The 27,997-nt window shown below is 41.7% G+C and overlaps 1 protein-coding gene across 1 annotated transcript; it reads right to left on the bottom strand.

The window, feature by feature from the left end:
- LOC111245992 (uncharacterized) lies at positions 1-27,995 on the bottom strand. The gene is made up of 2 exons (XM_086982039.1): positions 22,965-27,995; positions 1-4,795 (listed from the first exon to the last, which is right to left on the bottom strand). The coding sequence occupies exons 1-2, from the start codon at positions 27,303-27,305 to the stop codon at positions 287-289; spliced, it is 8,850 nt and encodes a 2,949-aa protein (XP_086838165.1). The 5' UTR covers positions 27,306-27,995; the 3' UTR covers positions 1-286.
- Positions 27,996-27,997: the final 2 nt, after the last annotated feature.

Raw genomic sequence — 27,997 nt, forward strand, 5'->3', positions numbered from 1 at the left:
TTATATAAACAGTTGTAAATCACTTTATTGAAAGTTATGCATACCTTATAACAAACAGCTGTGGCAATTCGTGTATATTGGCCCATAAAATAGAAGTCTCATTTGTGTAAACAGAAATAGCAACTTCGTAAAATCATCTGTCCTATTCTGAATGGTTCCCGTCGTCAAAATAATGAAACGTCCTGTATACTGCGGAGAAGCCCCATTACCAACTAGTTTTTCTTTGTGCTAGGTCGATTCTTTGTGGCAGGCTTCTTTGACTCTATCGCTTAATACATTTCGTTCACTAGATTTTGGGGCACTCCCCACCATCCATTGCGCTTGTAACTATAGTCGATTCGTCGAACGGGTCGTTACGTAGCGGCGCTACCGATGTTAGACCCAAGCCAGCTTCGCAAGCCATTGAGTAGAATTTCGACTGTGGGTTCGCGAGAAGAGTTTGCGGTGGCCCCATTTCAACAATCTGTCCTGCTGCTATTACCACAACAATATTCGAGTCAAGAATTGTATTTAGTCGATGAGCGACTGTCAGGATGGTTGAGTCGTGAAACACTTTTCGTATGACATGCTGAATTAGTGCATCTGTTTCGAGATCGACGGCGGCAGTAGCCTCGTCCAGAACTAGGATACGCGGCTTACGCAAAATAGCTCGAGCAAGGCATACAAGTTGTCTCTGTCCCACGGACAAATTTCCACCACTTTCCGATATGGGACTTTCCAGTCCACTCTGTCCTTCAAAGTACTGTTTCAGATACACCCGTTCAAGGGCGGTCCATAGTTGTTCAGTAGTGTACTCATCGTTCGGGTCCAAATTAAAGCGAAGATTTGAATTGAATAAAATCGATTCCTGTGGGATAATCGTGAGACGGGACCGCAGCTCGTGCAGTCCGATCTTGCTGATATCAGTTCCATCGATAACGATCTTGCCTTCAACAGCTTCGATGATTCGGAATATGGTGAGGATCAGGGCTGATTTTCCAGCCCCTGTTCTGCCTACCACGCCGATTTTTTGTCTAGGCTCAACGGTGAGGTTTATATCACGCAAAATCAAATCATGACCGGCACAATACCTCGTGCAATAGTTTTTGAATTCGATTCTCCCATGCGGAGGCCAGCCATCGAAGACTGGATTGCCCGATGCCCACGGGGCCTCGGGTTCAATGTTGATGTATTCATCTAATCGTTCGACTGCAATAAGGTGTGCCTCTACATCAGTCGAGAAGTAGACGAAAAAATTGAAAGCCACTACAGCTCCTAACGAATAGGAGATAAGAAGACCAGCAGTTCCCGAGTCAATGGAGTCGCGATTTGTAACCAACAGCAAGACCATAGCAAATATCATAATATTGCCAAGAAATTCGAGTCGAAGCGACATCCAGTAGTTACATATTGTCACGTGGAAACTACAGTTCTGTGATATATCAACCTTTTCGTTGTAATTCTTTCGGAAGATCTCTCTGACGCCGAAACCTCGAATACTCGATAGGCCGTCGATAGTTTCTGAAAAGTGGCTGTACACCGGGGAGCGAGTTACAGCTTCAAGCCGCTTAACTTGGCGAAGAGTTTTTACGAAGATCTGCCTGAGGACGCCGAATAATATTAGAACGGGTATGGCAACCACAAGAAAAATAGGCAGATTTATCGAAATTAGAACGATCATTCCGATGATTTGGAAGAGCATCTCCAATGTGAAGTTGGCCATCACTGGCAGCTGTACATCGAGCTGGTCGAGGTCTCTGCCGAAACGGTTCAACAGTCTTCCCGCTGGCGTCGTGTCAAAAAAGGACAGTGGCGCCCTCATTATGGCATTCAGCATCAATCTGTGAAGATTTGTTGATGCTGTGATAGCTGCCTTGGCTAGGAAAGCCGCTCCAAAGAAGTTGCATAGACCTTGCAATAAACCAATACCAGCATAGACGCCTAATCTGTAGTCACGATTCTCTGGGCTAGTGTTATTGTTCTCTGACCATGAGGACAGCCAAATACCGTTAACGATATCAAGGCTTCGGAAGCTTATAAAAAAGAACAGGGTTAGAGAAGTTAAGAAGAATCCAATTTGCTTGATGAAGTTGACGTAAACCTGAAGTTTAATTGAGCCCTCTTTGACCGTTTCCTTTGTGTCGAATTGAAATCTCTCTAGTCGCTGTTCCTTGTCGTCGATTAATAATTCGGAAGATAAGCGCGAGCAGCCTGAATCACCATATTTGAGCATTTTTTTCTCAGAAGCTTCATACTTCACGTGTTCACAAGGTTCGTCCCTATTTTGCTTAAAATTCTTCATTAGATCGGCAAGTACCCCTTTAGCGCTAATAAGCTCGGAATATGAGCCTTCTTCTTTGATTTCGCCATCTTTCAAAATGATGATGTAGTCGACGTCTGGCAAAACGGACAGGTTGTTCGTTACAAGAACGCGCGTCTTTTTACGAAGCATTCCTTTTGGTCCAATGAGATTTGTGAAGATGGCTTTGCCTACGTGGACATCAACAGCGCTAAGCGGATCATCCAAAAGGTAGACTTCCTTATTCTGGTAAGCGGCACGCGCCAGAGCGACCCGTTGCTTCTGGCCACCGCTAATATTGATTCCCCTTTCTCCAATTTCAGTTCGATCGCCTTTCAAAAGTATGTCAAGGTCAGTACGCAGGCTGCAAGCGTCCAGCACCTTGTCGTACCTCCGTCTATCGAACTCGCTGGTGAAGACAATATTCCGACGGATTGTCAAGTTTTGAATCCAAGCTTGTTGGGGAAGGTAGGCAATAGACCCAAGAACGTCAATCTTGCCATTTTGAATAGTAAGATCACCCAGCATGGCTGAAAGCATAGAAGACTTTCCCGATCCTACTGAGCCGACAATCGCAACTAACTTGCCTTTGGGCACATGGAGGTTTATATCTGTGATGACTGGCTTGTCCTTATCGGCACCCCAGGAAGCGGTTACATTTCGCATCGTGATAGCGTAACCATTTGTTGGATTAGAACCGATGATATGTGGCTTAATTTCTTCACAAAGAAGGAAATTCCAGATTCGTTCGAAGGATACTGATGTCTGTATGGCATTTGAGACAAAGTCGGGAATAATTACCATTGAGAAACGCATCTGATTAAAAAGGGTTAATGAAACGAACGCAACGGTTGGCGTGAGGATGTTATCTCTTGAGATTAAAACGAAGGTCATAAACGCTACGAGACCTACAAAGAAAGGCGTGCATGTCCAGAAAAAAGCGGTGCCAGCAGTAGAATATGCGTATAACCTTAAAAGAGACATCTCTTTTTTTCGAATGTCTGCAACACGACTTGTAAACCGTGGTTCCCATGCAAACAACTTCAGGATTTTGATACTATTTAAAATCTCGTTTATGCCCTTCAGACGTTGATCCTTTAGCTTCATTTGCCGCTCTTGGAGCGCCCTATTCTTCGAAGCCAATAATCCTGATATCGGCATCATCACAATAATGACAGCGACACCCGCCATGCAAGGCCAAAGACCAAGGTACTGCCAAAGAAAGTATATGTTGATCGCAATGGTAACGGGGCATGATATTATTGACGTGGAGCTAGTGCATAGCTTGAGCACTTTATCAACATCAACTGACACTAAATTTACTAATTCGCCTACTGTGTACCTGTTTTGAGACCCTGATGAAATACGGAGAGCTTTGCTATAGATGGCGGCCATGAGAATTCCTTTAATTTTGATACCCATTGTGGCCAACGCATAATCAGCGTGTCTGAAGCAGAACGATCCGGCTGTGTTGGTGGCGAAGATCGCGAACGCGTAAAGCACTCCTTTCCAGAGTGGTTGTGACGGATCCGTCATGTAAGCGGTGATTAGGTGAAGCACCAATGCGGGTGTGCTTCGGATAAGTGAACGCAAAAATACAGTCAGGAAAGCCATCGAGATCGTTGGCCAAAAGCTCATAATCAAGGTTGCAAAAAGGCGAGGTGACCGGGTCTTGTCATACGAACCATCCTCAGGACTGTAATTGGCTCGTTTTAGCTCGCTGTCCCAGCGATTGATCCACTTCTTGTAGCTAAGACCTGACCTCAGATGCGGCAGCAGGTCGTAAAGGTCACCAGTTCTTATGTAGTTCTTATATCCCTTAATGATAAATGGCGAGATCCATTCGAACACGAGGAGAGAGAATGGAGGTGCAGTCAAGACAGGTGATGGGCGCACGTTACGCTTTTCTCTTACAGGCGACTTCGAATCCGAGAAGCAGTTGAGCAGGAACGAGGTCACGATAAGAGGGTACGTAATTGTTGTCACAACAAAGTTGACCGTCGACACTTGACCGGTAACGGATACATTAAAGGTTTCCACAAGCACCCGATAATAGCGCGGTAGATAAACAAACGTGAGTAAAAACCAGTAACTGAAGACCAACGGCGATGAAGCTATAGCGGCTTTTCTATTCAAATACTGAATGAACATAATAAGTACACACGATCCGCAGTTGATCAGGTCCGATAAAATGGCTGCTAACGGAACACTCTCTGGGCCCTGAAGTCCGTTCCAGGCTGCTGACCATAAATAGCACAATGCCATCACTAACACGACCAGGGTTTTGGTTACATTGAACAATGTCAGTGGTGCCGGGATTGACTTATGTCGATTCGTCCGAGCAGTGGTCAGAGACGCAACGAGCCATAGAAACGCCGACGGAACGTACGTCAGAACCGTCCATTCAAAGCATCTTGTGAAACGTGGATAATGAGTCCACCATGTGAGGCTGGCATCCCACAGCTCGTCGCCGCCGCAGAAGTTTTCATCGCTGTCTACCATCTCGTACGATTTTTGTTACACTGTAGGCAAAACTAGCGTAAAGAACTTCTTTTTGGTATTCTGCAAGATTACAGGCGAATGACCTAATCAGGACAAGGATGTAGCGTCTAGAAGCGTTCTTATTATTACTGCACCGCCGGCTTTCGCGTCATCAGCATCGACCTGGAAAAATAGAGTAAAGCATCGTTCTGTTAATGTCAAAGCAAAACAACGGCACCGAATGGCAATTTTTGCCTCCTCAGGTACATTGGGCTAATCTGTTCTTGACCTATTCGCCAATTTAAATCCTGCTATAAACGGCCGTGTGCGTCTCCCGAGTACGCGCTAGTTAGTAAAAGACAGATTAAGATAGAATTTTAAAAGTTGCCAAAACAAGAGGGTTCCTTGTAAATGCCAACCGATCGCACTATTGAAGGACATTGTAAGTGTGTGACTTGCAAGATCACCCTGCAATCCAAGAAAAGGTCCTGTCAGTCGGTCGCCTTTAACAACCTTTAAGAAGACTAGAGCTTTCGCTTTCGGACATTTTTGCATATTCACGCTGCTAAATTAATCTACTCATACTGTTATTGAATGGCCTTATTAGAACATACGCGCTGGAGATTCGAGCACAGGAATGAATGATTCAGGTACAGTTTAATGTTCTGAGCTATAGCTGGCTGCGGTACGGACATTAGCGTTAGCTGGCCAGATTGCCAGACGTAGTCGATGGAAAGAATTACACTTAAAAGTCTATTTTTCTCATTACTTGACAGGGTCATTGCGGTGTTTCGTTGTCGGAGGTGTAGAATATTTCGGCCTTATAACATAATTCGAAACGTGCGTCTTCTTACTAATTATAATAGGTACTAATTATTGTTTCGGGCCGATTTGTGTTTCGTACAATACTGATCCTATTATCAGAGTATTTCGACAAAAAGCCTTCACAAGAATATAAACGATATTTTTATTTCTTCCTTTTATTACTGTTTTCGCTTAGAGGATATAGTGTACCACTAGTCATGCAAGTTCTATTTTATGAATAGGTACCGCCATTGCGATAACGATATCATAAAACGGCTCCTGAGCGAAACCCTGAAAGCGCGTTAGACATTCACCCGCACCAGAATCTCGTTTAATAATATTAATCATAATAACTATTCAAAATTGAAGCCGTCGAATTTATAAACTTCCATAAGGACTAGTTTCCTCTTGTCAAACAATGTAACACGCTCAAGGGCCTATGGTTAACTTACAAACTCTATATTCCCAACTTGTTAATTCACTATGACAAACAGCACTTACCCATTCATATACGTGCCTTTAATATCAATATAACTTACCAAAAGTAGTTAATTCCATCACGATTATTAAAGAACTAACATGGCGGTGTTATTTCTATGTGGATCTTATGAAGAACGCGACAAACACTAGCTGATAATATTTATCGAGTAATTCTTATAATCGGCTCAAGTTCAATTGATTTCGATTACATTTTTTTTTAAAAGCAGGTTTAATTATTATGCTACCAATATAGATAACGTAGATAAGTTCATACAACGAATAACTATACCATATTATATAACTTTTCGTTGGGGGAGAACGGTCCGTTTGATTTCTGATGCGGCTGGTTAATCAGTATTCGTATAAATTCGTACAACCGTTCCGAGAACTATTCCGCTTGTCCATCATCGATCATTCGTATGTTTGTTTGCCAAGTAATAATAACAATACATTTTACAAATTACGTAAAAAAAGTTCCTTAAGGGTTCGGAAGCTCGACCCCTTGAGAATATCGAGTTACAAGCATCAGCAACGATAGGCATATGCAACTGACTTACTTTTTATATATTAGTGAATGAGTTAAACCAAGTTTAAATTAATATTAGATGTGATTTGTCTAGGCCAAATCAGTCTCTGCGGCACAATTGTGACTTGTTACACATTTCGAAGATCGTCACGTTCCCAGCTGTTTCCAGCAACGGATGGAGCGTGAACGCTTGAGAGAAACGTAAATCCCAGGTAGATCACATTGGCCTACACAATTAAACAAACGCGTTAAGCGGTCGATATTAGGACGCTACAAATCGAATCGGTCGACGAAAAATGAACAAGTAATCTATTATTCTATGGTATCACTGGCTGTAATACTCTGCAGTTCAGTAATCCAGTGGCGGCGTCGGCGTTCATTGTCCACTGCTGACATTGGCTGATCGCATATGGTACAGCTGTTTATCTTTGCCTTGTTAGACCGCCCTGATATCGCTTCATAAGATGTCGATTCGCGCACATAGTTGCATTTTGCACCGTATTCTCTATAACAAGTGGCTACTCCAAATAGAAGAAAAAAAAACATAAAAAAAAAGAAGAAAAAAAAAAAAAAAAACGTAATATTTCAAATAGTCGGTGGCTACGTGTGCGTTCGTACATTCGCCCGCGTCATATAGCAGGATTTAACGCATCCGAAGTGGGTTACGCCTGTGCGTTTGTCATCTAATCTTACCGCAAAGCTATTTTTTACTGTTGTTCGATATTGACTATGGGCTTTGAAGGGAAGCAGAGAAACAACGTTTTAGTGTCAAATAGAATAAATCTAATAGATAGCAATAAACGTAGACCTGAACACGCTGGAGCTCTAACATAACTACTATGTTATTCATGAGTATTTTTTTGTTTGTTACAATCAGTTGAAGGCTGGTACCGTTCTAGAACTAATGTCAATGCAATGTGGACGATCTGATAGGTGTAACAACATTTTAGAATACGAACAGCGTGGAGACGGCAGGGTGTATCGTGAGGTATGTCTGAGTCCCTATCTGATGTGCATAGAAGATGCGGTAAGTTCATGTAGATAGAGCGCGATGGAGGAGGATTGAAGTTTGGAGCGGACTGAATATGGTAAGCGGTGATCACCGGGCATGTAAAGTTTAAGAAACATATCGATTTCTTTTGGCCGTTTTTTATTGGCCTCCTAATGAATGTGTTGGCCATATCTTATATAGCCACAGACGAATTGTCCGAAACGCGAACGGGTATTTTGGCACGCTGATGTCGAATAGGAAAACGCCAACCGGCACATCATATACAAGACCTAATATTGTATCTTACGTATTGCCTAGAAGGTATCAGCTTAAATTGAAGATTATATCGTTTTCTCTCTTCTAGCGATAGGATCTCATAGTAGAGAAATCACACTTCTGCTTAGGCTTTTTTTTTTGAACACCAGAACATACTATATATCAGAAACGAAACAGTTCAAAGAACGCCTCACAACGTACGTACAACTTCTATAAAACTAATGTATAAATAATTTTTATAATGTTAAATATTTTGCTGTATATTAAAAAAAATTATCCGCGTCTGTGAAATGTACAGTCTGACCAACGTTTCGGCGAAACGTTCCTAGATTTCAGGCCGATCTGCGCTGAATTCTAGCGTTAATGACGAGTTATGTGCTATGCGTAAAGCTTCGTAAGCGTACCCTAGATTTTCCTAATTTGATGAAATTTATCTTCTATTTATTTCATACTATGAATACAGGCGTTTTATTTATTGCATTTCAGGGCTAAAAAGCTGGGTTCGTTTAATCCTATATGAAAATGCGCCAAATAAATGATTTGGCGTAAAAGCACTCAATTTTGACAACCTGCATTTTGATAACCTGCATGTGTCAAAAATTGCAGAGCCTAGGCTTGGCCTGTATTGAAATGATTTTGCGGGAACATTCGTCATCGCCAAAGCGACATGACACGATCCGTAGCGGATACTTTGGTTGACATTCGGATAAACTAACCCGGGCAGCCGTAGGCGTGGTTGTATTGAATAGGTATCCACGTACGTTAGGCTGAAGCTTGCTTTCTCGTTAATCTACCGAACAGAATTTTCAGTTCTTACTTCTAAAGCTATCAAAGGAAAGTTTCTGCGACGAAGGAAACGATAAATTTAGATAAATGAAGCAAGCTTTCGACATTGAAATTTAGTCTTCGTGCAAATAAAGGGTCGTTCGACCGCCATAGTGCTTATATCAGAAAAATGAATTTTTAAGAGTAAGAAATTCATTCTCAAGACAGCTTTGCGCTTGGCTATTTGCGCTATTTGACGCTGTCCGCCAGAGTTGCTGGCCACCACGTTACCACCAGGTTACTTGTGAATGTCTTCGAGCAAGTAGTTTACACACATATAGAAGTACGGCTTGCCACCCCGGCCTGAATATCTAACGACCGTTTTTCAACTAAATGAAAACAAACGTAGATTGCTTTCAAGCTCACGTAAAGACGTGGACATCTGGTTGTTCGCCATAACCTAAGACATCTACAACTAGTACATACAACGAACTCTTCGTGAGTATCCTGTATATACACGTCTGACATGCGGATCATAAATAACCAGAAAAAGAAATCGCTTTGGATTGGCCAAAACTTACTTGTCCCCGCCTACGTACCATAACAAGATGCCCTTTTGATTCTACTAGCCGTATTCTGTATGCACAAGTAGATCTAGTTAGGCCGTGACCTTAAAGAAAATAGAACCTGCTATAGTCGTTGGAGCAAAAGATTTTGCTCTTCTAAAGAAAATCATCCTGTGTGTTCTTTTTCGTTCAACTGTACCGCTGCTGCTGCTGCCATTGCTCCTGATGGCGGCCCTTCACCATTTGAATTACCCGGCCGGAGTTTGTGAGAACTCGTGTATCGCCATATTCCCCCCCACACTGAAGGAGCACTACATACCTCAATGATTCCTTTTTAACGTCTAATGAATCATGAGACTGGCGTTTTGTGATGAAGATCAGCAACTTCAGTTGGTCCATTGCTGCGTCCGAACCTTTGGAACTCTAGCACGAACCGCTGAAAATCTATGGGGCGTATTGCGCCAACGTAAACTGACAGAACAGTATCTGGTAATGCAATGGCTTTATAACCAACGAAACGATCAATTCATCTTTAATGTATCTTTTAGAGTAATAGGTAATTGAAAATATGTTTTATTCGTATTAAGGAAAATTAATTACATAGTATATTATCAGTACGATGTCAATAGAATAACTGTGTTACAACGAACTCGGCACAATAATTTCTAAGCGTTCGAGAAGAAATAGCGATCATTATAGGTGTCATAGGGTTGGCAACAAAGCCAAAGTTACAAAGTTACAGCCAAAGAAGTAGAATAGCATTTGTTTTTTTGTTCGTAGCTAAGTAGACATATGTGCGAAAAAGTATTGCTAGACTTTTTCGATCGAGCTTCGTGGAGCATCGCCATGATTAACTTGAATAGCATAAGATATGCTCGGCTACAAAAAGGGGCAAAATACATTCGATAATTATTATAGGATACATTATAAAAACGAGCACAGTGGCGTAACTTAGCACGAAAGAAAAACTAAATAGGATAATTAGTCTTCTTTTTCCCACTCAACATAATATAATGACGTTGAGCGTTCTATTCGCAATTCAGTCATGGTTTATTTAGGTAATAGCGAGGCCAACTACAAGTTCCCACGTCTTATGATGGCCTGTTCTGCGTAAAGCAACTTCCGAGCTACTTCGTACGCTGAACAAACAAAAGCTAACGTTCCACATGCCGAAATTAAGTGCGAATAACTCCACAAGAATATCTACATATTGCCACGTGATCCCTGAAAGTCCTGTGCGTTTTTAGGTTAAATTCTACTTTAAGTTAGTTAGTTAGTTGAAATTACTTAATGGCGAAAGTATCAACCATTGTTCGAAAGAAATTATCGACAAGATCAACGCAGTTGTGATTTCCTCTCGTAATGAAGCGCGTCATATTAGAGAGCCAAAACTTTCTGCGGATGCAACTGGTACAACAAATCTGCACAATTCAATCAGCTTGATTAAGGAAGGCCTGCTGAAAATCAATAATTCTTCCTGCGCCTATTATCATAGATATGATTTAATGAATTATTAAGGCGCATTGCTGATCATCCAGCTCTTCTTCAATCGTAAGCCTACTTTTGCCCGCTTTTCTGGACTCAGGTTTTAAGTTATTTTTTTTCGAACACTGTAACCCTATCTTTACCCCTTCCCTTCAGCGACCTCTATTGAAATCTTATTGTGATTATAAGTTTTTTCGCATGGATTATTTGTTTTGCTGCCGGTGATGTGATAGGTTCTAGGAGAGCGATAGGCTATTTCAGGAACCACCGTAATGTCACCGATTAGCAACGTATGGGTATGCAGTGTCTGAGAGCACTGGCTGTGGAAGGTTGATTATTTAAAATCATAATGAAATATTATAATTCATCTATACTACACGGTGATGACCATTGCATGATCTATTTAACCTTTAATATTTCTCCTTGATTAAAGTACCAAAATAATAAGCGGATTCCGTAAAAATTAATGTTAGTTTGGGCCTGAAGGCTGAAACTCGCATTGCGCCAAGTTTTGCGGGCTAAAACTGTAAAGAGGGTGGCGTCACGTCAATAATTAAAAAAAAAACTATTATATATGTGAATTTCTGGCCTGAGAAAGCCTTTTAGGGAGCATGTGGATGCCTCGTTGCAGCTTTGGAGAAAAACCTACGGTAACCTTGCCGACTTTATGCAACAATTTTAGAATGATCCAGAATCTAACGCACACTTAAACGAGCCGATCAATCTAAATACCCACCTTTTTTTACCTGGGATATTTTGCTTCGAATATTTGCTCACGAGAACGCTCCATATTAGTTAGCATCACCGCACTGTGACTACGAACCTTGCTCATTGGTCTTGACCTCACGAAGGAAAAGGTAAAAACGTTTACTAAGCTAATTATCCATCTTCATAATATCGCAGCGAAGGGATCGCCAACCTTCAAGGCAGCATCGATGATACTTCGTTTAAATTTTATGTCCGCAAGGCTGCAGTGGGTAATCGTTTTGGGGAATCTACACTTCTTTTATTTCACTGAGCTTCGTTCGACTTTGGCAGAGATGGCAGCCGCGTTTACTACAACTCGAGACGAATGCTTCACGCCAGGTCTTTAGCATTTAAACTAAGAATAGTTGAGTCCGCAATCATGATCAAGCGGATAGTATAACATCCTATTGTGTAAGAAGTAGCGTGAAGACCGCTCGCTTCTTCGGCAGTATTATACATATGACAGAACTAAGTGAAATATACTGACCAAATGTACGGCAATGGCAAATGAAACGCTTTAAAGGAACCCTGTGACATTTTATTACTATCATTCTAGTTATTATATATTATATATATACAATATAATCTATATTGTTTAAGCAGATTTCGTACGCATTATGTAATCGTTAGGACAAAATTAGCCCATTTACCTTAGTTTATATGGGTGTGCTCTAGATATTCGTATGAGGTAAACCCATGTTTTTCTATGCACGAAAAAAGCTATAATATAACGATAAAAGGTCACATGCTCATCGATGCTGTTGGGTACAATTCAGTGTTTCGTATAATAGCTTTGTGTGGAAACGTCGTGATTCCGCACAGGCAGGTAATGGAATAAAGCTGAATGACACTACCATTGGCATTATCTATTGCTACGACCTGTGTCGTAACGACAGATAATACAAAAAAAAAAAAAAAGAAAAAAACAAACTACTAAAATTGCAGGGAGCGAAAATGCTCCGATTAAGATAGTGCTCAATACTAGTAAAAAGAATACTAGTAAAAAGATAATAAAAGGAAAGAACAACTTTAACAGACTTCGAGGAGAATTCGTTGTTTTTTAGTTAACGTTTCTATAGAATTGGAACCGATTTTAGCACTAGCTTACCACGAGATCGATTCCAGAAGAGTCATAAAAGTCTTAGGGCTATACACCTTGTGGAATAGTTGCTCTTTTGTAACTCTCACTTTTCAAGTTTCAGGTTCTACATATGGTACTTGACTTGTTAGGCACTACGCAGGACAACTAACTTCCAGTAGCTCTGTATCGGCATTCGCATCTCGGCCGTCCTAAGCTTAAAACGTGACTGCGATGATTTCATTGAAGAATTGCCATTTGCTCGTATGTCTTTGATGTGCTTGACGATATATAGTTAAATATTAACTTTTCACAAAGAAAATTACACGGAAAATTATATCTGGAGAGGACCGCTGACAGTTTTGCTTACGCTAACTTCATCAGCAATACGTAATTTCACAGCTGGAAGAAATAATTTGCTTTTAAAATAAGATATTTGCCCATTATCTGCCTTCTGGCGACATCTACTCGGATAAACAGATCAAATCGAAAGAGCAATGAGCAATAAAAAAAAACCAATGAGGGAACTCCTTCGCATAATAAACAAACCATTCTCGACTATATGATGGAATCCTACCTAAATAAATGATTCCTTACATAAGGTTCTTAAAATATTCGCGCACGACCGACGCTTAGCCATGTCCCTAGCCATGGCTATGATATGATGAGCTTTTCATAATACTCACTGCTATGCCGTCAAACTGCGTTAACACTATCCGACCGTGGGGATTTAAGCCCCATTTTATGAAATATTCAATTGTCTAGATTCAATACCGCTTGCGATAGATCGCAGATTATACGCTTTGTTTTCGGTTTCAATGGGGGCCAGCATTTTCATAAGCGATAAATTATGCAAGTTCGTTCTATGTTCTATCTGTTCTTCCTACTTTCTGCCATCCTGTAAGTCTAACTAATGAACCAAAATAAGACACGGTTTTTACGCTGCCTATTCTATATGTTTACGTTAACTGAGACCAATTTGAAGTTTTCTGACAAACAATACGTATGACAGGCATAAAAGAGCTAATGCTTGACCCATACGTCATGCCATCACGAAGGTAATAAACATTATTATTACTGACAAATTACGTTTATTTAAGCTCGTATTCATGAGACTAGATCGATCCCCGACCTTGACTTAGTGTTTGACCTCCGTGTCAGCAACGTTCGTCACTGTCCAAAGAAGAACTTTTCCATTGAGTAGACAGACATCACCAGCGGTACTCTATACGGTAGCTAAGCAAGATTTATCCTAATTGCTAAATGACTTCAATTAAATGCATACAATCGGAGCGATATCTCTGATAACCTAATCCGTGTTCCTCAATCTTTCCGTCTGTGACCATAATGCAAATTGTACGCCTTCAGTCAATCATGAGCGACGCTACGGACCTCTAGGTGCTTCACGTTATTGACCATGTTGTTGTATTAAATACAGCTCCGTTTCGAGCTGGCCAAACACGCTTTATTGGATAACGTCCTTATCTGATCGTGGGAGAAATAAACAATGAGAAGGCCATTAGATTGAGTAATTGTTCGCTTCATAAAATCTGCTACATTGAAAATGAGATGACCTGTTTGTGCCAGACGAAATCGTGCAAACAAAGTCGATCGGCCGTTTAATCAATGCACATTTCGACTGCTGACCTAAGAGCAGCCTCGTTGGTCACCGTTCTGAATATTTTCCATTGTTTTTTTATTGTTATTTTAGAATTATTACTTTTTATTATTTTTGAAATTTATTGGTATTATTCATTTAATCAATAGCCTTGAAAAATCTACTACATTAAAGGATGTAGAAAAACAAGTCCAGTCTCTAAAACATTGCTACTTTGCCGTTTGGGGCTAAATTATTTTGGTTGTTTCCAAACGTTATATCCACCCAGAGGTCAAATCCATGTATTGAGTGGTCTTCCGTTATATTTACTATAGTTGACAGCTAAGTTACAAATTATAGCACCTACTATAGCAATATCTGGCACAACAGGAACACAATCTGATAACACTAATAACAAATACGGAAATTGCAAACATACAATCTTTGTTTGAAGCTGGTATATATTTAATTCACACACAAATTAGTAGTCTTCAGAAACTATTTTTCATGTCGAAATCACTACAATCGCTGGCCTTCGCATATTTCTGATCCCGCCCGCCATTCAGCAAGATGTACGTACTATATATACATTTCCAACTTACCCTATTGACAGCGCACTATCTGACGCGCTAAGCTGCCCAGGTGACACGGTTGCAGGTCGACCGGCACGCGCTCAAAATGATGGCAAAAAGCTTTGCCTACCATTAAAGCACCAAAAACGTGAAACGCAACCCATTAGAAATAGCTGTGGGCACTCCGGTTGCTTGTTCAGCTTCTGAGGTCTTTGCCGACGCCATTGTTAGCAAAATCAGCCAGCCATCATCATCCTTGCCGCTGTCACCGACGAAAACCATTATTCCTCGCCAAGCAACAACCAGGCAGCAAAAGCACTAATGCTTTTCGAAACACGATCAGCAATAGCAGACAGAAATCTTCATGAGCTCTCTGAGTCATTTCGTATGCCGGCTTTCCTGGCCGTTGTCTTGATCTCATCGAGCGCAATGCGAAGCCCAGTGAAGACCCCATCTGTTGCTTGCTCCTGTTGCCTCTAGCCGTCATTAGAGAAAGAGAGTTGTTAGCCAACAATGAGCGTCGACTAGAGGGCACCATTATGTTTATCGATTTTGCTGAATCGCAGTAATGCCGTAGGGATGATGTCTGCGCTGCAGGAAAGACGAGGAACGGCAGCCACATTAGTGGCGTGATTTCAGGCGAAGATGAAGCCGTTCATGTTCTCAGAGTGAGGCTGAGTGGCTCAGAAAAGTCGAAAAATTGATAAAGACAGGAAAAAGCTGACCCACTAGTTGGATGATATGGGACAAGAAAACTGCCAGGATACTAAAGGATCCGCCGCAGATTATGAAAATGATTGAAATCGATGCCAAAAGTCGGATCTGTGAGCTATCTGTGAAAAGTCGAAACATCAACGTAAGTTGAAGCTGACAATTTAACTACAATCTACGTTAATGTTATATTATCATTTTTATGCGTACATATCAGCGTGGATAAACAATGTCATTGAAAATGGCCTACTAACATAGTCTAATCGACATTTTTGCTGCGTGTTGATGGTTTCTGCCATCGGATCCAACCAAATGTCATAGGACAGAAATCTTACCCTTTTATATGTTCCAGACATGCGTACCGTTTAGTTACGAAATCCATGCGTAGCTTCGTTGAACCCGCAGCGTAGTCATCATAATAACATCACAACAACATTATCTATTTGCTGAAGGCTGTATACACACACAAGTACTTAGTCTTCGTTGCCCCTTGTATTATCTGTTCACAAACGAATAATTTCTGTAGTAATACAGACCAAGTTACTACTCTTCGGTCGTGTTCCTTCAATGAAAGCAGCGAATCTCTGTACTTTGTACCCCAATTACATAGAGAAATAAGGCCCGAGATGAACTTATGATAGAACGTCTTTGATTGAAAAATTGGAGCGGATGAGACGTGGTACTTTGGCGCGACGCCAGATCAATGTTAATGACAGTCGATGAATGATAGTGACAAAGACGATTGGATCCACTAAATACCGATTTTTCCAGCGCCATGAATCTACTAGCGTACAAGGGAAAATACTCTGTAAGCCTGCTCTCCTTTCCCCCCTGATCTACTTCCAACCGACGGACACTATTGCCTGATCAGGAACAGTAAACCCACGAGCAACAGCGTCGCGATCCAACGGCAATAATGGCAAAATTGGACAAATTGCTTCATTATAGCTTTGCTTCCCTGTATATATTTCTTCCGACAGCGTATATGGATGTATGTCGTTCGATTTTTTAGCAAAAGAATTTTTAGAAAAGAAGGGGTTATGATGGGCATATAACGAAAAGGATGAAGGAGGGTGAAAAACTTTGGTTAAAATCTAATCGTAGAACAATGATATTCAACTGAATGCGACAAGCTCAGAATGCTTGAAGGTGGACGCATTTACACATTCAAGCCTGGCATTACGATAACATTCACCTAGAAAATAGGAAAGATCTGCCCTGCCCTGATTTATTCTGGCTGAATAAAGGTACCGCAGTGTACGAAGGTTTTGCACAAGCCCATGTTGCAAAATCATCATACTATGTAAACTCTCTACAAATGTGTCAGGCCATCATTGAAGTCGTGTACCTTTAGCCTATATAAATGCGATAGAGACTACTATATTAAGTATATAAATGTCCTATTACCTTTTAGATTGAAATAATATGAAAATAAATTCAACAGAATAATTATGCTACGTATATTTCAAGTAATTCTTTAACGAATTTCCTCTTGTCCTCAAAAAGTTCAGGCTAAGATGATCCTTGAACCATGTCCTATTAAAACTACCGTTGCGGTTAGAACAGCTGTACTACATTAGTTCTTTTGAAGATATTGAAATAGGCTTGTATTCCCCAAACGAATTGCAATCGCTAACCATTAAAACAACCTTATCGAACACCTTTTTAGTGAGTTTTCAAAAAAAAAGATCGATGAAGTTATCAAAGCAGTGTGATAACAATTAAGATAAGTTTCAATTATCTGGACCTCTACCAATTATCGGTGCTAATCATCAAAGGTCAACTCGCCTCACAATCCTATCAAAATGTAAAGATGCAAATAAGTTACGCACGTTCTTTGGGTCTTCAAGCTACTGAGCCATAGTGAACAATAATTTTAGCGGTAAGTTTGTTCTTTGAAAAAAACTGTACAATTAAGCCTTACCAGCCCTATAACGAGACCTATCTAGTAATAAATGTTAATTAGCCTGATCCGTAAATTAAATTAGTATCGGCTTTTGTCGGAAATGTTAATTAAAATAGAAACTAAAAGGCACTGTGTATTTTAGAAACATTTTCCAAGTCTTTATCAATTTCAATCGACTCCATATATTTTTGGAACTAGCTAATTTAATTGGAGAGTGAATGTCCTTAAGCCTGAACCTTCGAGACCGATCGGTACACCCTAGCTATAAGATGACCTATACTATTTCGTATCGAAAATTCAGTTAGATTTTCCTTGTAATTTGCGAGGGGGACCTACTCGATGAAACAGCGCTAAGCACCCGTCGCATTTTCTAAATCGTAATAGGTATTTTACGCCTCACCTCTAACCGTACGTTTGCGTAGCTTCCTATTGAAAATACTTGCTTTTTGTTAGCATCGGTAAAATTGTTACACTCTCTATATCGGCAATTTTTCGGAATTGCTCTTCTATAATTTTCCCAAGCGTCCTATCAGGACATTGTTGTATAACGACAATCTTCACGACATTGGTAGGCAGCAAAAATTCAGTATTGTGCAGGAAGACGCTTCTCTGGCAAGTTTCCCAGCGTTTTTCTGATCCTTTCTATAAATGGGCACCATTAAACCCGCATGGTCATAGTAGAAGCAACAGTTCACCCCTTCGGTTGATGCAATCACCGTAGTAGACTCGGGCAAATCATTAGCGTATACAACTATACCTTATAATATATAAATAGGATCGGGCATCATTTCGCCCTGTTTCCTTCTGACAAAATTAATCTAAAGGTATTTCTAAGGTGATGGCTATTTGGGTCCTGACCTGAAATGCCTGCCATGAGTCACCCGGTTTTTCGTCACCGGAAGGAAATGTATGACCAGTTAAAAAGACTTTTAGCTCTTTTCGTAAATATACCACTGCATTTTCGTCTCGCTTGATTCAACATCTAGCCTTTGATCTTCTTTAAAGCTCAACCTTATTATATTATTATTATATTTCACCTCGAGACTCTGCGCATTTAACTGCAGCTGCGCTTCCTGTCTTTGATTTCTTTTGCACAACTAAAACTCGGCGCGTAAAGTGAACTTGTTTATTGCTTGTTTTTCTATTGCCACTAATTTCTCCGTATGCGTAGTTGTTTCCTAACGTGTACCCTGGTAAGCGTAAATGTAGCAGGTGGCGCCCTAATCGTCTTTCCATCTGGCTCCATTGCAGCATTTTTACTCTGTCTTTTTTGTCCTTTTCATTTTAATCAGATCCAATACACAGCACAGTTATGGCCGCGGGTGCTTTCGTGGTCGTCGTGCTGCGATCCGCGGTGGTCTCTTTCACGGAGGCAGAGAGGCATTCGTCGTGTTTGCCCCACCGATATCACTCGTTTGCTTATACTTACACCGTATATATATATATTTAGTATTCAGATTTTGTTGACGCTGTCGCCGATACCGTTTGCTCGTCGCAAGACTCCCCGCTGCTGAAGCAATTGCTCGTTTTACGTACAGGCTGGTGGATGGCAGGCTTGGTCGCCCAGTTTCTTGCTTGCTCGGCGCCTGCTTCGCTGGTTGATGGGTTAGTTGCCTGTTGTCTGTTCGTTCACTCAAAATCATTTCATTTTCTAAACTTTCTCTTTTTCCGGTGGCGGAACAGACAAAGAGGTCTTGGGTAATCCTCCCGGATCAACTGGCTACACCCGCCCGCTATCCGTCTACGAAGCGAATCTACCAGCAAGCTGTTAGCTGTTGCCTACAGGAGCTCTGTCAAAAGAGACTTGTCTTCTGTCGGCGCCGGGAGCGGCATTGACAGCCGTAACAGCGGCAGTTCTCACAGTCCTGCAGCGACAAGACGCCACGACAATACCTGGATAAAGGAGACGTGCGACGACTTTCGGGCCGAGTCCTTGGAACATGCGACTTGTCCTCCACCCCCCGGCAGAGAAAACTTGGACGGGATTGTGGTGAAGGATAAAGGGGGCAACGAACAGAAGGGGCGAGAAATTCGACTCTGGTGAGAAAACTGTAACAGTCGATCGCGATGTTGTGGTAAGTAAGCGTTGCAAGTTCTTCGGTCCCTGCAGTTGCTATAGCTAGGTAGCTAACTCATGCGAGTGCGTTGTGTTTATGCAAATACGACCGAATGTCAAAGCAACGAAGGATCCGAGCATCAGGGGCTATAACGAAGCGTACCCTGGTAGGGGATTAAGAGGGTAGTGTTAGCGACCGCTTATGAATGAAAAGATTTTGCTGGATGGATTGGATGAACTAGGTGCTTTGTCGAACGCGAAAATACGAGACGATGAAAATGAACTATTGATAGAGAGATACTGCGGTGTATAGAAACAGTATAGTAAAAAGTGTTTTTAAGAGAAGACATGCCTGTAGCCTTAGTCGTTGTCGTGCAGCGGTATCCGGCAGAGCTTGTCGGAATTGAATTGCTAAAACATCATTGAATGAAGTGAAACTTGTATTGTTACCTTGTCAACACCGGATCCCAGTTAGACAGTTCATTAATCAGAAAACATGAAGACTGGTAGGCACCTACGACGCAGAAGTTTCAGCTTGCTTATTTACTATGATTCCGCCAGTGCTCCGTTGGAGGGTAGATTGGAAATAGGTTTTACTTATAACCGAGCCGGTGTCAATGACCTGTATTTTGTTAAGGACCTATACGTAACACACCGCCAAGCACATGTATTTTATGAATATATGTAGTTGAAATTACACTTCATTTGCATAATGACGATTATGACTGTTACTCTCACTCTTCAGGGGCAGGAACGTGCGATCCACAGCTGCGTACTTTCGCCGTATTGGTACTTGAAATTGCTTGACGGAAAAGATGGCGCCGACAATGAACTTAGTACAATCTTGACCTCGTAAATAGATCTCAACGTTTTCAGTCGCTTGAAAAATGCTTTCCAATAGCTAGTCTATTTATTTAGTAACCCAAAAACGAGGCCTTTCCCAGTGAAGGATTAAGTGAGCTTTTTTTCGTAGAATCGTCATATCCTGAATTCGTTCTGGCTTGTAGTCGAACATTCTATTATATAATCTTTATAGATTCGTTGTCAACATCGACAAAGGTAAGTTATAAAATCAGAGGGGTCGAATCATTTTAGCGCATTTGTTGCCACATTCATTCAATTAATTCGTCACTCTGTTCAAGTTCCAGATGAACTTTGTTCCAGTATAGTGTGCGGAGAGCCACCATTTCTGTGGTTGACTTGAGTGCATTAAATTTTTTGTTGGAAAAGGAGCTATTTCGTATGTTCCCTATCTTTATCTGAATCAAGCAGCTTCGAATTTCAGCGGAAGTCAATTAGGCTCGCTCGCTTTCCGTTCATTCTGACCCGTATGGTCTGAACAACCAACAATAACAAAGCCAAAATATCTCCAGCCACTCGATGTATCCTGATAGTATCTTGGAAAGTTAAAACGCAGCGCAACTTTAAAATAGAACCATACAGGTAAGTTGATCCAAAAGCGTTACGAGACAGACAGCGGTTTGTAATCTGAGTGGCACTGCATAGATCAAAAATTCTTTGCTAAAAAGGATCTATCGGTATTTAAAAAATATCGATGTACCAAAAAAATGGTTTCTCTGACAAAGAAGAAAGCTACGTTATTTATTAGTTTCTACAGCGCGTCGAACCTTGAAGTAGAAAAGAAGAAACTTTAACTTTTCATTCAAACAGCGATAAAGGTTACGCAGCGTTTCGTCTCTATAGTCGTCTATGGGGATTAGAGAGCGGCGACAAGAAAAAAGATCGGCGACTGCTACACGATTTTTTTTTTCGTTTTTAAACAATTGAAACAAACTCAACGAGTTATTAGTATTGATCGCTTCCAACTATCAGGAGTGTAATCTTTAGTTCTGGGCATCGGCATCCTTGTCGGGTCCAATTCTCTGTTTTTATAGGTGCAATGCTACTCTCGTGTTTGATAGTGAAGCGCTCAAAATTTCATCCTCTCAAATAGGCCCTCGTGTAGGCCCTTTATCTAGGCAAGAACACCCATACTCGAGTACGTGTTGGAAAAAGTATATATTCGACTTATTTCGAAAAGATACGAATTTCCATTTTTATGCTGACATCTTCTATCTAAAATACAAAAAAGCATCTAAAATTCACGCCCAGTGTGTTTGATAAGACCCAGTGGATGATGGTGCACTGGAACTAGTACATAAGGAGATGCATAGGTGGTTCAATCTGTTTAGACATTTGTTTCCGGCCATAATTTTAGAACATAAGATATTATACGATAAATAGAAGAGGAATAGAGACGTTTGCATTGCATGGAAAACACAAGGAAACTTACGCTGTGTTGTTCACTTTGCTATCTAGCTGTTCAGCCTTTAGTGAGGACAGATTTAAGGCACAGTGTCGTAAACATGGCCGCGGTAACATATCAGCTAGTGTCCTAACTAAGATATTGATCTCACTTTGACTTTTCTGTTTAATCAGCCAGGCTTTCCCCACGCTATCTCTACAGCCGTTGAGAGCTTCTGAGAATTCTAAGTACAGAGATCTATTAGTTGCTTGAAATGTAAGCTCAATGTAAACAATAGACCTCCTCAGTAGTAAATTTGGAATTTTTCAATTAATTACGAAATTCGGTATTTGCTTCCAAAAAAAACTCTCACCTCGATTCCATTTTCGGACCAAATAGATAATGGAACGTTTGACCAGTATTAACACAGTGTGACCCTTCATCATTGTGGCTCACCCCGTGGCTGGAAAAAAATTCATTAAATTTTTTAGTTTATGTTAGTTCGTAATGAGGAACTATTGTGAGTAGAAGGACAACACGCCCCAAGAACGTTGTACATAAATTACTTTAAGATTTATTGAGGTTGCATTCATAAGGCTGTGTTTAACAGACACCATATATACAACTCTATCCGTTTATTACTTGCTAGATTCTTCTTAATAGAAAATCTTACATTTTCATGACGTCTATAGGTATAACGTTCATTATCTACTATACAGTAAGGTACCATCACTCTAATATATGAATGAGAGCTGGTACAAAGAAACCTCCCTGATATAGCGTACACTATGTATAGTGACATTTACAAGCGTTACGGATCATCGTTACTTTACCATCGTTTGAAATAGACCGCGCCTAACTTATAGTGCTTGCCATTTGTTTTGGGCTATTGGCCGTATTTTTTTGTACTGCTTAGAAGTCTGGAAGCTTCTCTGTATAGTTAAACATATCACGTTACTCAAGGTAGCACCTGGCTTGGGAAAATATTTTTTTTTTGTTTTATCCATTAATAACATTAGCTAGTGCTTAATCTTGATCCGTAAATAGCAGTCCTTAGTGTAGGCAATTAGTATTATCATCACGAAAATAGAGCGCTTACACTATTACGTTCTGTTATCATATCTGTTTGTTATTGCGACACGGTAGAAAATATGTTGTTTTCAGTTACGTCAACTGTGTACAATGTGCAGCTAATTTCTTCGTTGTTGAAGAAGTTACGTTGCAACTATGGAAGTGCAACAACAAGGTCATGTTGACATGCTCATCATTGTATCTATGATATTTTTGTGAATTCGTGTGCGCGGAAGATACATTTGTTCGGTGAGTAGCAAAAAAATCTACGCTCAACACACAGCCGTCCATTTCACAAGCCAACCTACGCTGATTTCTAGGAAGATTTAGTCATTAGCCACAAGCCCCGCCTCACGGGCCATATTGTAGAAATGTGACTGGCTGTTCTGAAGAAGAACGGCAGGTGAACCTTGTTCAACTATCTGGCCCTGGTCCATAATGATTACACGGTCGGAGTCCATGATCGTGTTTAGACGGTGCGCGATCGTGATTATGGTGCAATCAGCGAAATCCCTCCGGATTGTAGTTTGAATTAGCGCATCTGTTTCCACGTCGACTGCGGCCGTCGCTTCGTCCATAATGAGAATCTTCTTTTTCTGGAGAATCGCTCGGGCTAGGCACAGTAACTGCCGCTGGCCCACTGAAAGATTGCTGCCACCTTCAGCAATTTCGGTTTCGAGACCTGTACCGACAAACTGAGATTTGACGTGAGCCCTTTCAAGGGCACTCCAGATGTCTTCATCAGTATATGAGCCGTTGGGGTCGATGTTGACGCGAAGGGTGCCTGAAAAGATGACCGGATCTTGTGGTATGATGGTGAGTCGTCGTCGGAGATCATGAAGTCCAATTTTAGATATGTCTACATCATCAATTAGAATGCGACCGTGAGCCGCCTCAATAAGTCTGAATAGTGAGAGCGTCAGAGACGATTTTCCTGCTCCGGTTCGACCTACGACACCTATCTTTTCACCTCTGTTGATCTCAAGGTTAACATCCCGAAGTACGAGGTCAAGACCTTCGCGGTACCGAGTTGAGTATTCGTCGAACTTTACGCAACCGTCTTTAGGCCAATCCGAGTCTGGCCTAGACTCCACAGTCCACTCAGCTTCGGGGTTGACATCAGCGTATTCCTCGATTCTTTCCGAAGCTACAATGGAAGCCTCGACTTCTGATGCGTAATGAACGATGAAGTTGAAGGCGAACGAAGTACCCATTGAATATGACACAATGTAGCAGGCCACTCCAGGAACGATAGAGCCTTTTTTACTGACAAGAAGCAGATTTCCAGCCAGGACAATAAAATTTGAAATTATATCTAAACGTGTACCAAGCCACATTTTACCTAGAAAAAGCAGATAGCTGCAGTTTAGCGTCGTATCAACCTTACTGTCTGACAACCCGATAAAAGACTGTTCAGCTCCATATGCCCGGACACTGCTAAGACCACTGATCATTTCCGAGAAGTGATTGTACACTGGAGACCGTGTCACAGACTCAATGCGTTTCAATTGACGAATACTCCTCATGTAGATCCTCTGAAAGATGAAGTACAACACCAAGAGGGGAAACCAGAAAGCTAGAACAAGGGGGACATTCAGCGAGATGAGCACCATGACGCCGATCAGTTGAAAGAACATTTCTAGAAATAGATTGGCCACAACCGGTAATTGGATGTCTAACTGGTCAATGTCCTTTCCAAAGCGATTCAGCAATCTTCCCAGAGGAGTTGTATCAAAGAAGCTCATGGGAGCCTTAATTACAGCTTGCAGCATGATGTTATGAAGCTTCCGAGCGGCTGTGATAGTTCCGTTTGCCAGAGCTGCTGTGCCGATGTAAGAGAACGTCCCATAAAGTAACCCTAGTACAGCATAGACGAGGATTCGTTTCTTGCGACTAGCATAGTGTTCCGTTGTTTCGCCGGCTTTTTCTTCTGACCAGTCGCTTAGCCAAATACCAGATAAAATGTCGAAGGTCCGTGCTCCTGCGAAGCCAATAGCAATTATGACGCAGAGTGTAACCCCAACTTTAGACAGGTATTGCCCATAAACTGCCCAACTAACCGAGCCGGATTGCATGGCTTCCTCGGCAACCAATTTTTGCACACTCTGATCAATGCAAGGCTGAATACTGTCGTCGGGTAAACCGCTCATCGATCGGTTAAAGGAAATGGAAACGTTCGAAGGTTCAGGTTCGGAATCTGTTCTCATCTCCTTGGTATGTTCATTGAAAAATTCACTAAATTCCCCCACGGAATTCTTGAGATCCTGATAGGTTCCCTGTTCTGTAATTTCGCCATCCTTTAGCACAATGATGCGATCGACGTTTGGAAGGATTGAAAGCGTGTTGGTAACCAATACACGTGTCTTGTTCTTTAACAAACCAGTGTTACCGATAACGTTCTTAAAGATTGCTGAACCGACATGTGCATCCACCGCGCTGAGAGGATCATCAAGGAGGTAGATATCACGATCCTGATAGACAGCTCGAGCCAATGAAATGCGTTGTTTTTGCCCCCCGCTGAGGTTAACGCCCTTCTCTCCGATTTCGGTGTGCTCGCCACCAGGGAGAATCTTGAGGTCAGTCGATAAGCAGCACTTATCAATGACCTTTCTATATGTAAGCTTATTGTATTGCTTCGTAAAGAGGATGTTTTGCTTAATAGTTGCATTTTGAATCCACGCCTGCTGTGGTACGTATGCCACGGACCCCAGTAGGTCAACTCGACCTTGAAGCAGCTTGAGGTCACCGACCATGGACTGTAATAGGGAGGACTTGCCAGAGCCCACCCTTCCTACGATAGCTACTAGCTCGCCGGTTTTGACAGCCAAATCGATCTTCCTAAGAGTAGGAGGTCTATCGTCTTCAGCCCAAGCTAACGTAGCGTTTTGCCAATTGATCGAATTTCCTGCACCGGGTTTACAACCAACGAGATCTTCAACGAATTCTTCAGCGCTCAAAAATTCTTCGATTCGCCTCACGGACACGAGGGTTTGCACTGCATTTGATATTACATCCGGAATGACAGCAAGCGAAAAGCGCATGCTGTTGAATAGTGATAATGACACGAAGGCTACGTTAGCTTCGATCATAGTTAAATCATTTACGTAGAGGTAAGCGATAAAGGCGAACAGCGACACCAGGAACGGCGTCACCGACCAGAAGAATCTTAAAGTGGCTGTTAGATAGGCAAAGCGTTTGAGGAGACCATTTTCTCTATAGCGCACATCCTGTACGCGGTCAATGAATGGCGGTTCCCAGCCGTAAAATTTGATAATCTTTATATTCGATAGAATCTCGCTGATATATTTTAGCCGGGAGTCTTTGAGGTTCATTTGTTTAACTTGAACATTGCGGCACCATGACGCTACGGCTCCGCTTAGAGGCATCATAATGATGATTACGGAAATCCCGGCGAGACACGATGGACCAAGGAAGCTCCATAGCATAGCTGTGCATATAACTATATAAACCGGACAACCAACCATGATGCCTACATAGAATGAAAATGCGTTGATTTTGTCCGCGTCCACTGATAACATATTGACCAGCTCGCCAACAGTATATTTTCCAAGCTGAGTTCCGTTGATTCTGAGAGATTTTCGTATGATTGCGGCAATTAGTAGCGCTTTAATCTTTAGACCCAGATTGACAAAGATATAGTCTCCCCAGCGAATCATCATTGATGAGATGACATACACGATAAAAATTAAAACCGAATAGACGTATCCCTTCCATACTGGTTCGTTTGATTCATTCATATAGAGAATCAGCTCGTTAAGAGCGATAAACGTGGTCGCTCTGGTCACCACGAAAATGAGTTCGAGGATCCAGCCAGCTACAATTACAATCCAATAGGTCTTGAGAACTGATCGTACTATAGAGATTTTCTTCCCCGCTGCCTGATACGTGTCAACAACGTTTACCCACTTTCGGTAACAGTAGTCAGACTGCATGGTGTCCAAAGGCTGCGGCAGATCCTTAATGGCTAACTCTCTGCGGTAGCCGGTGATAATGAAATTTGTGAAAAAGCCAAACAGAACCTTTGAGAGTGGTGAGGCTGTGTAAATTGAATTACGATTAGGGTGTTTCTTGGGGACTTGCAGGGTCTCTTCGGTGAATGCTGTAAGTGTGAACTCTACAAATACAAGGGGGTAAGAGGTGCACCAAATGATGTATTCCTGTGAGTCAAATCTTCGTAAATTGATCCCCGAAGGCCCAAATGCGTTAAGTAGATGTCGATAATAAATTGGCATCTCCAAGATAAGGGTGACTAGCCAAAATACTGATAGGAATACTGAGCTGGCTATGCCTTGGTTGCGATCGGTTACTAAAATGATACAGGCCATCACATAGTTTAGGACCCGGAGAAATTCGGCGATTAGGTCAGACTGGCTGGTTGTCCGACTCGTGAACGTATAATAAATTCCGTACACATGCACGATAGCGAGCAATACACTGGCAATAAGCTTTGCACAGTGTAGTATAGTAACTGGAAGTCTTTTTCTTGGCCGTGTTTTTTTGCAGTAGAGGTAAATAATGCCTCCGAGCAGAATGAACAGGGCGGGCAGAAACGCGAGTACGGTATTCTCGAAGCACTCGGTCAACACTGGCGGTTCGTCTCCCCAAAACTTCTTTTCCCAAAAGGGACCTGTACAGAAGATCTGGCGCATTTTGGCAGTCACTGATTTCAACTCGATGAACTGTACACAAAGGAACACATGCACATATCCACGCAGCGGCAATTGCTCTTATTAGTAATAGTAAGCTTAGTTCTACGTGGTAACTCTTTGTCTGTTTCCTTTACCTAAAAGTAGATAACAGACTGTCACCACTGTTACGTAAGAAGCAGCCGAGCTACTTTTAGAGCTACGGTGTATAGGCCCACTATTGACCTAACAAAACCCAAAAACCATATAACCCACAGCTAAAACTGGGCAACAGTTAGCTGCCATAGTGCACTGAACACGTTGCTGTATCGATGCAAAGGAAACAGAAACGATCGAACGTAAGTCTTGTAAGATCAACGGTAGCATTTTAAAAGGTAGCCTTACACGGTGGCTCATTACACTACCGTATAGCAGTGGAGGGTAGTGAATAGCCGACGACACGCCGTGAGCGAAAGGTCGAAACTAGCTCTTACTTCATACGCACGGTTGTAGCGTCTCTCATATGACAGAGCAGCAAAGCTATGATCACCTAAGCGCCCCGACCCGACCATTCACGAGGACGAAATGGGAGCGTGGGTTATGTTTGGGCGCACGAACATCGCAGCTGCTGGCGAATTTTTTGTTTAGCCTCGTTTTGTTAAACTCACGTTTGTTTCTGGCACTAGCCAGCATACAACGACGCATACCCAGTCACT

This window comes from Varroa destructor, unplaced genomic scaffold (assembly GCF_002443255.2).
Source record: "Varroa destructor unplaced genomic scaffold, Vdes_3.0 BEIS01000002.1, whole genome shotgun sequence".
NCBI classification, from domain to species: domain Eukaryota; kingdom Metazoa; phylum Arthropoda; class Arachnida; order Mesostigmata; family Varroidae; genus Varroa; species Varroa destructor.

What these genes read in the sequence shown, in the direction of transcription:
- LOC111245992 (XM_086982039.1), bottom strand. Translation starts at nt 27,305, where the DNA reads ATGCGCCAGATCTTCTGTACAGGTCCCTTTTGGGAAAAGAAGTTTTGG. An exon ending in CGGGGCTTGTGGCTAATGAC is followed by an intron (nt 4,796 to 22,964) that starts TAAATCTTCCTA and finishes CCTACAGTGTAA; the next exon opens with CAAAAATCGTACGAGATGGT.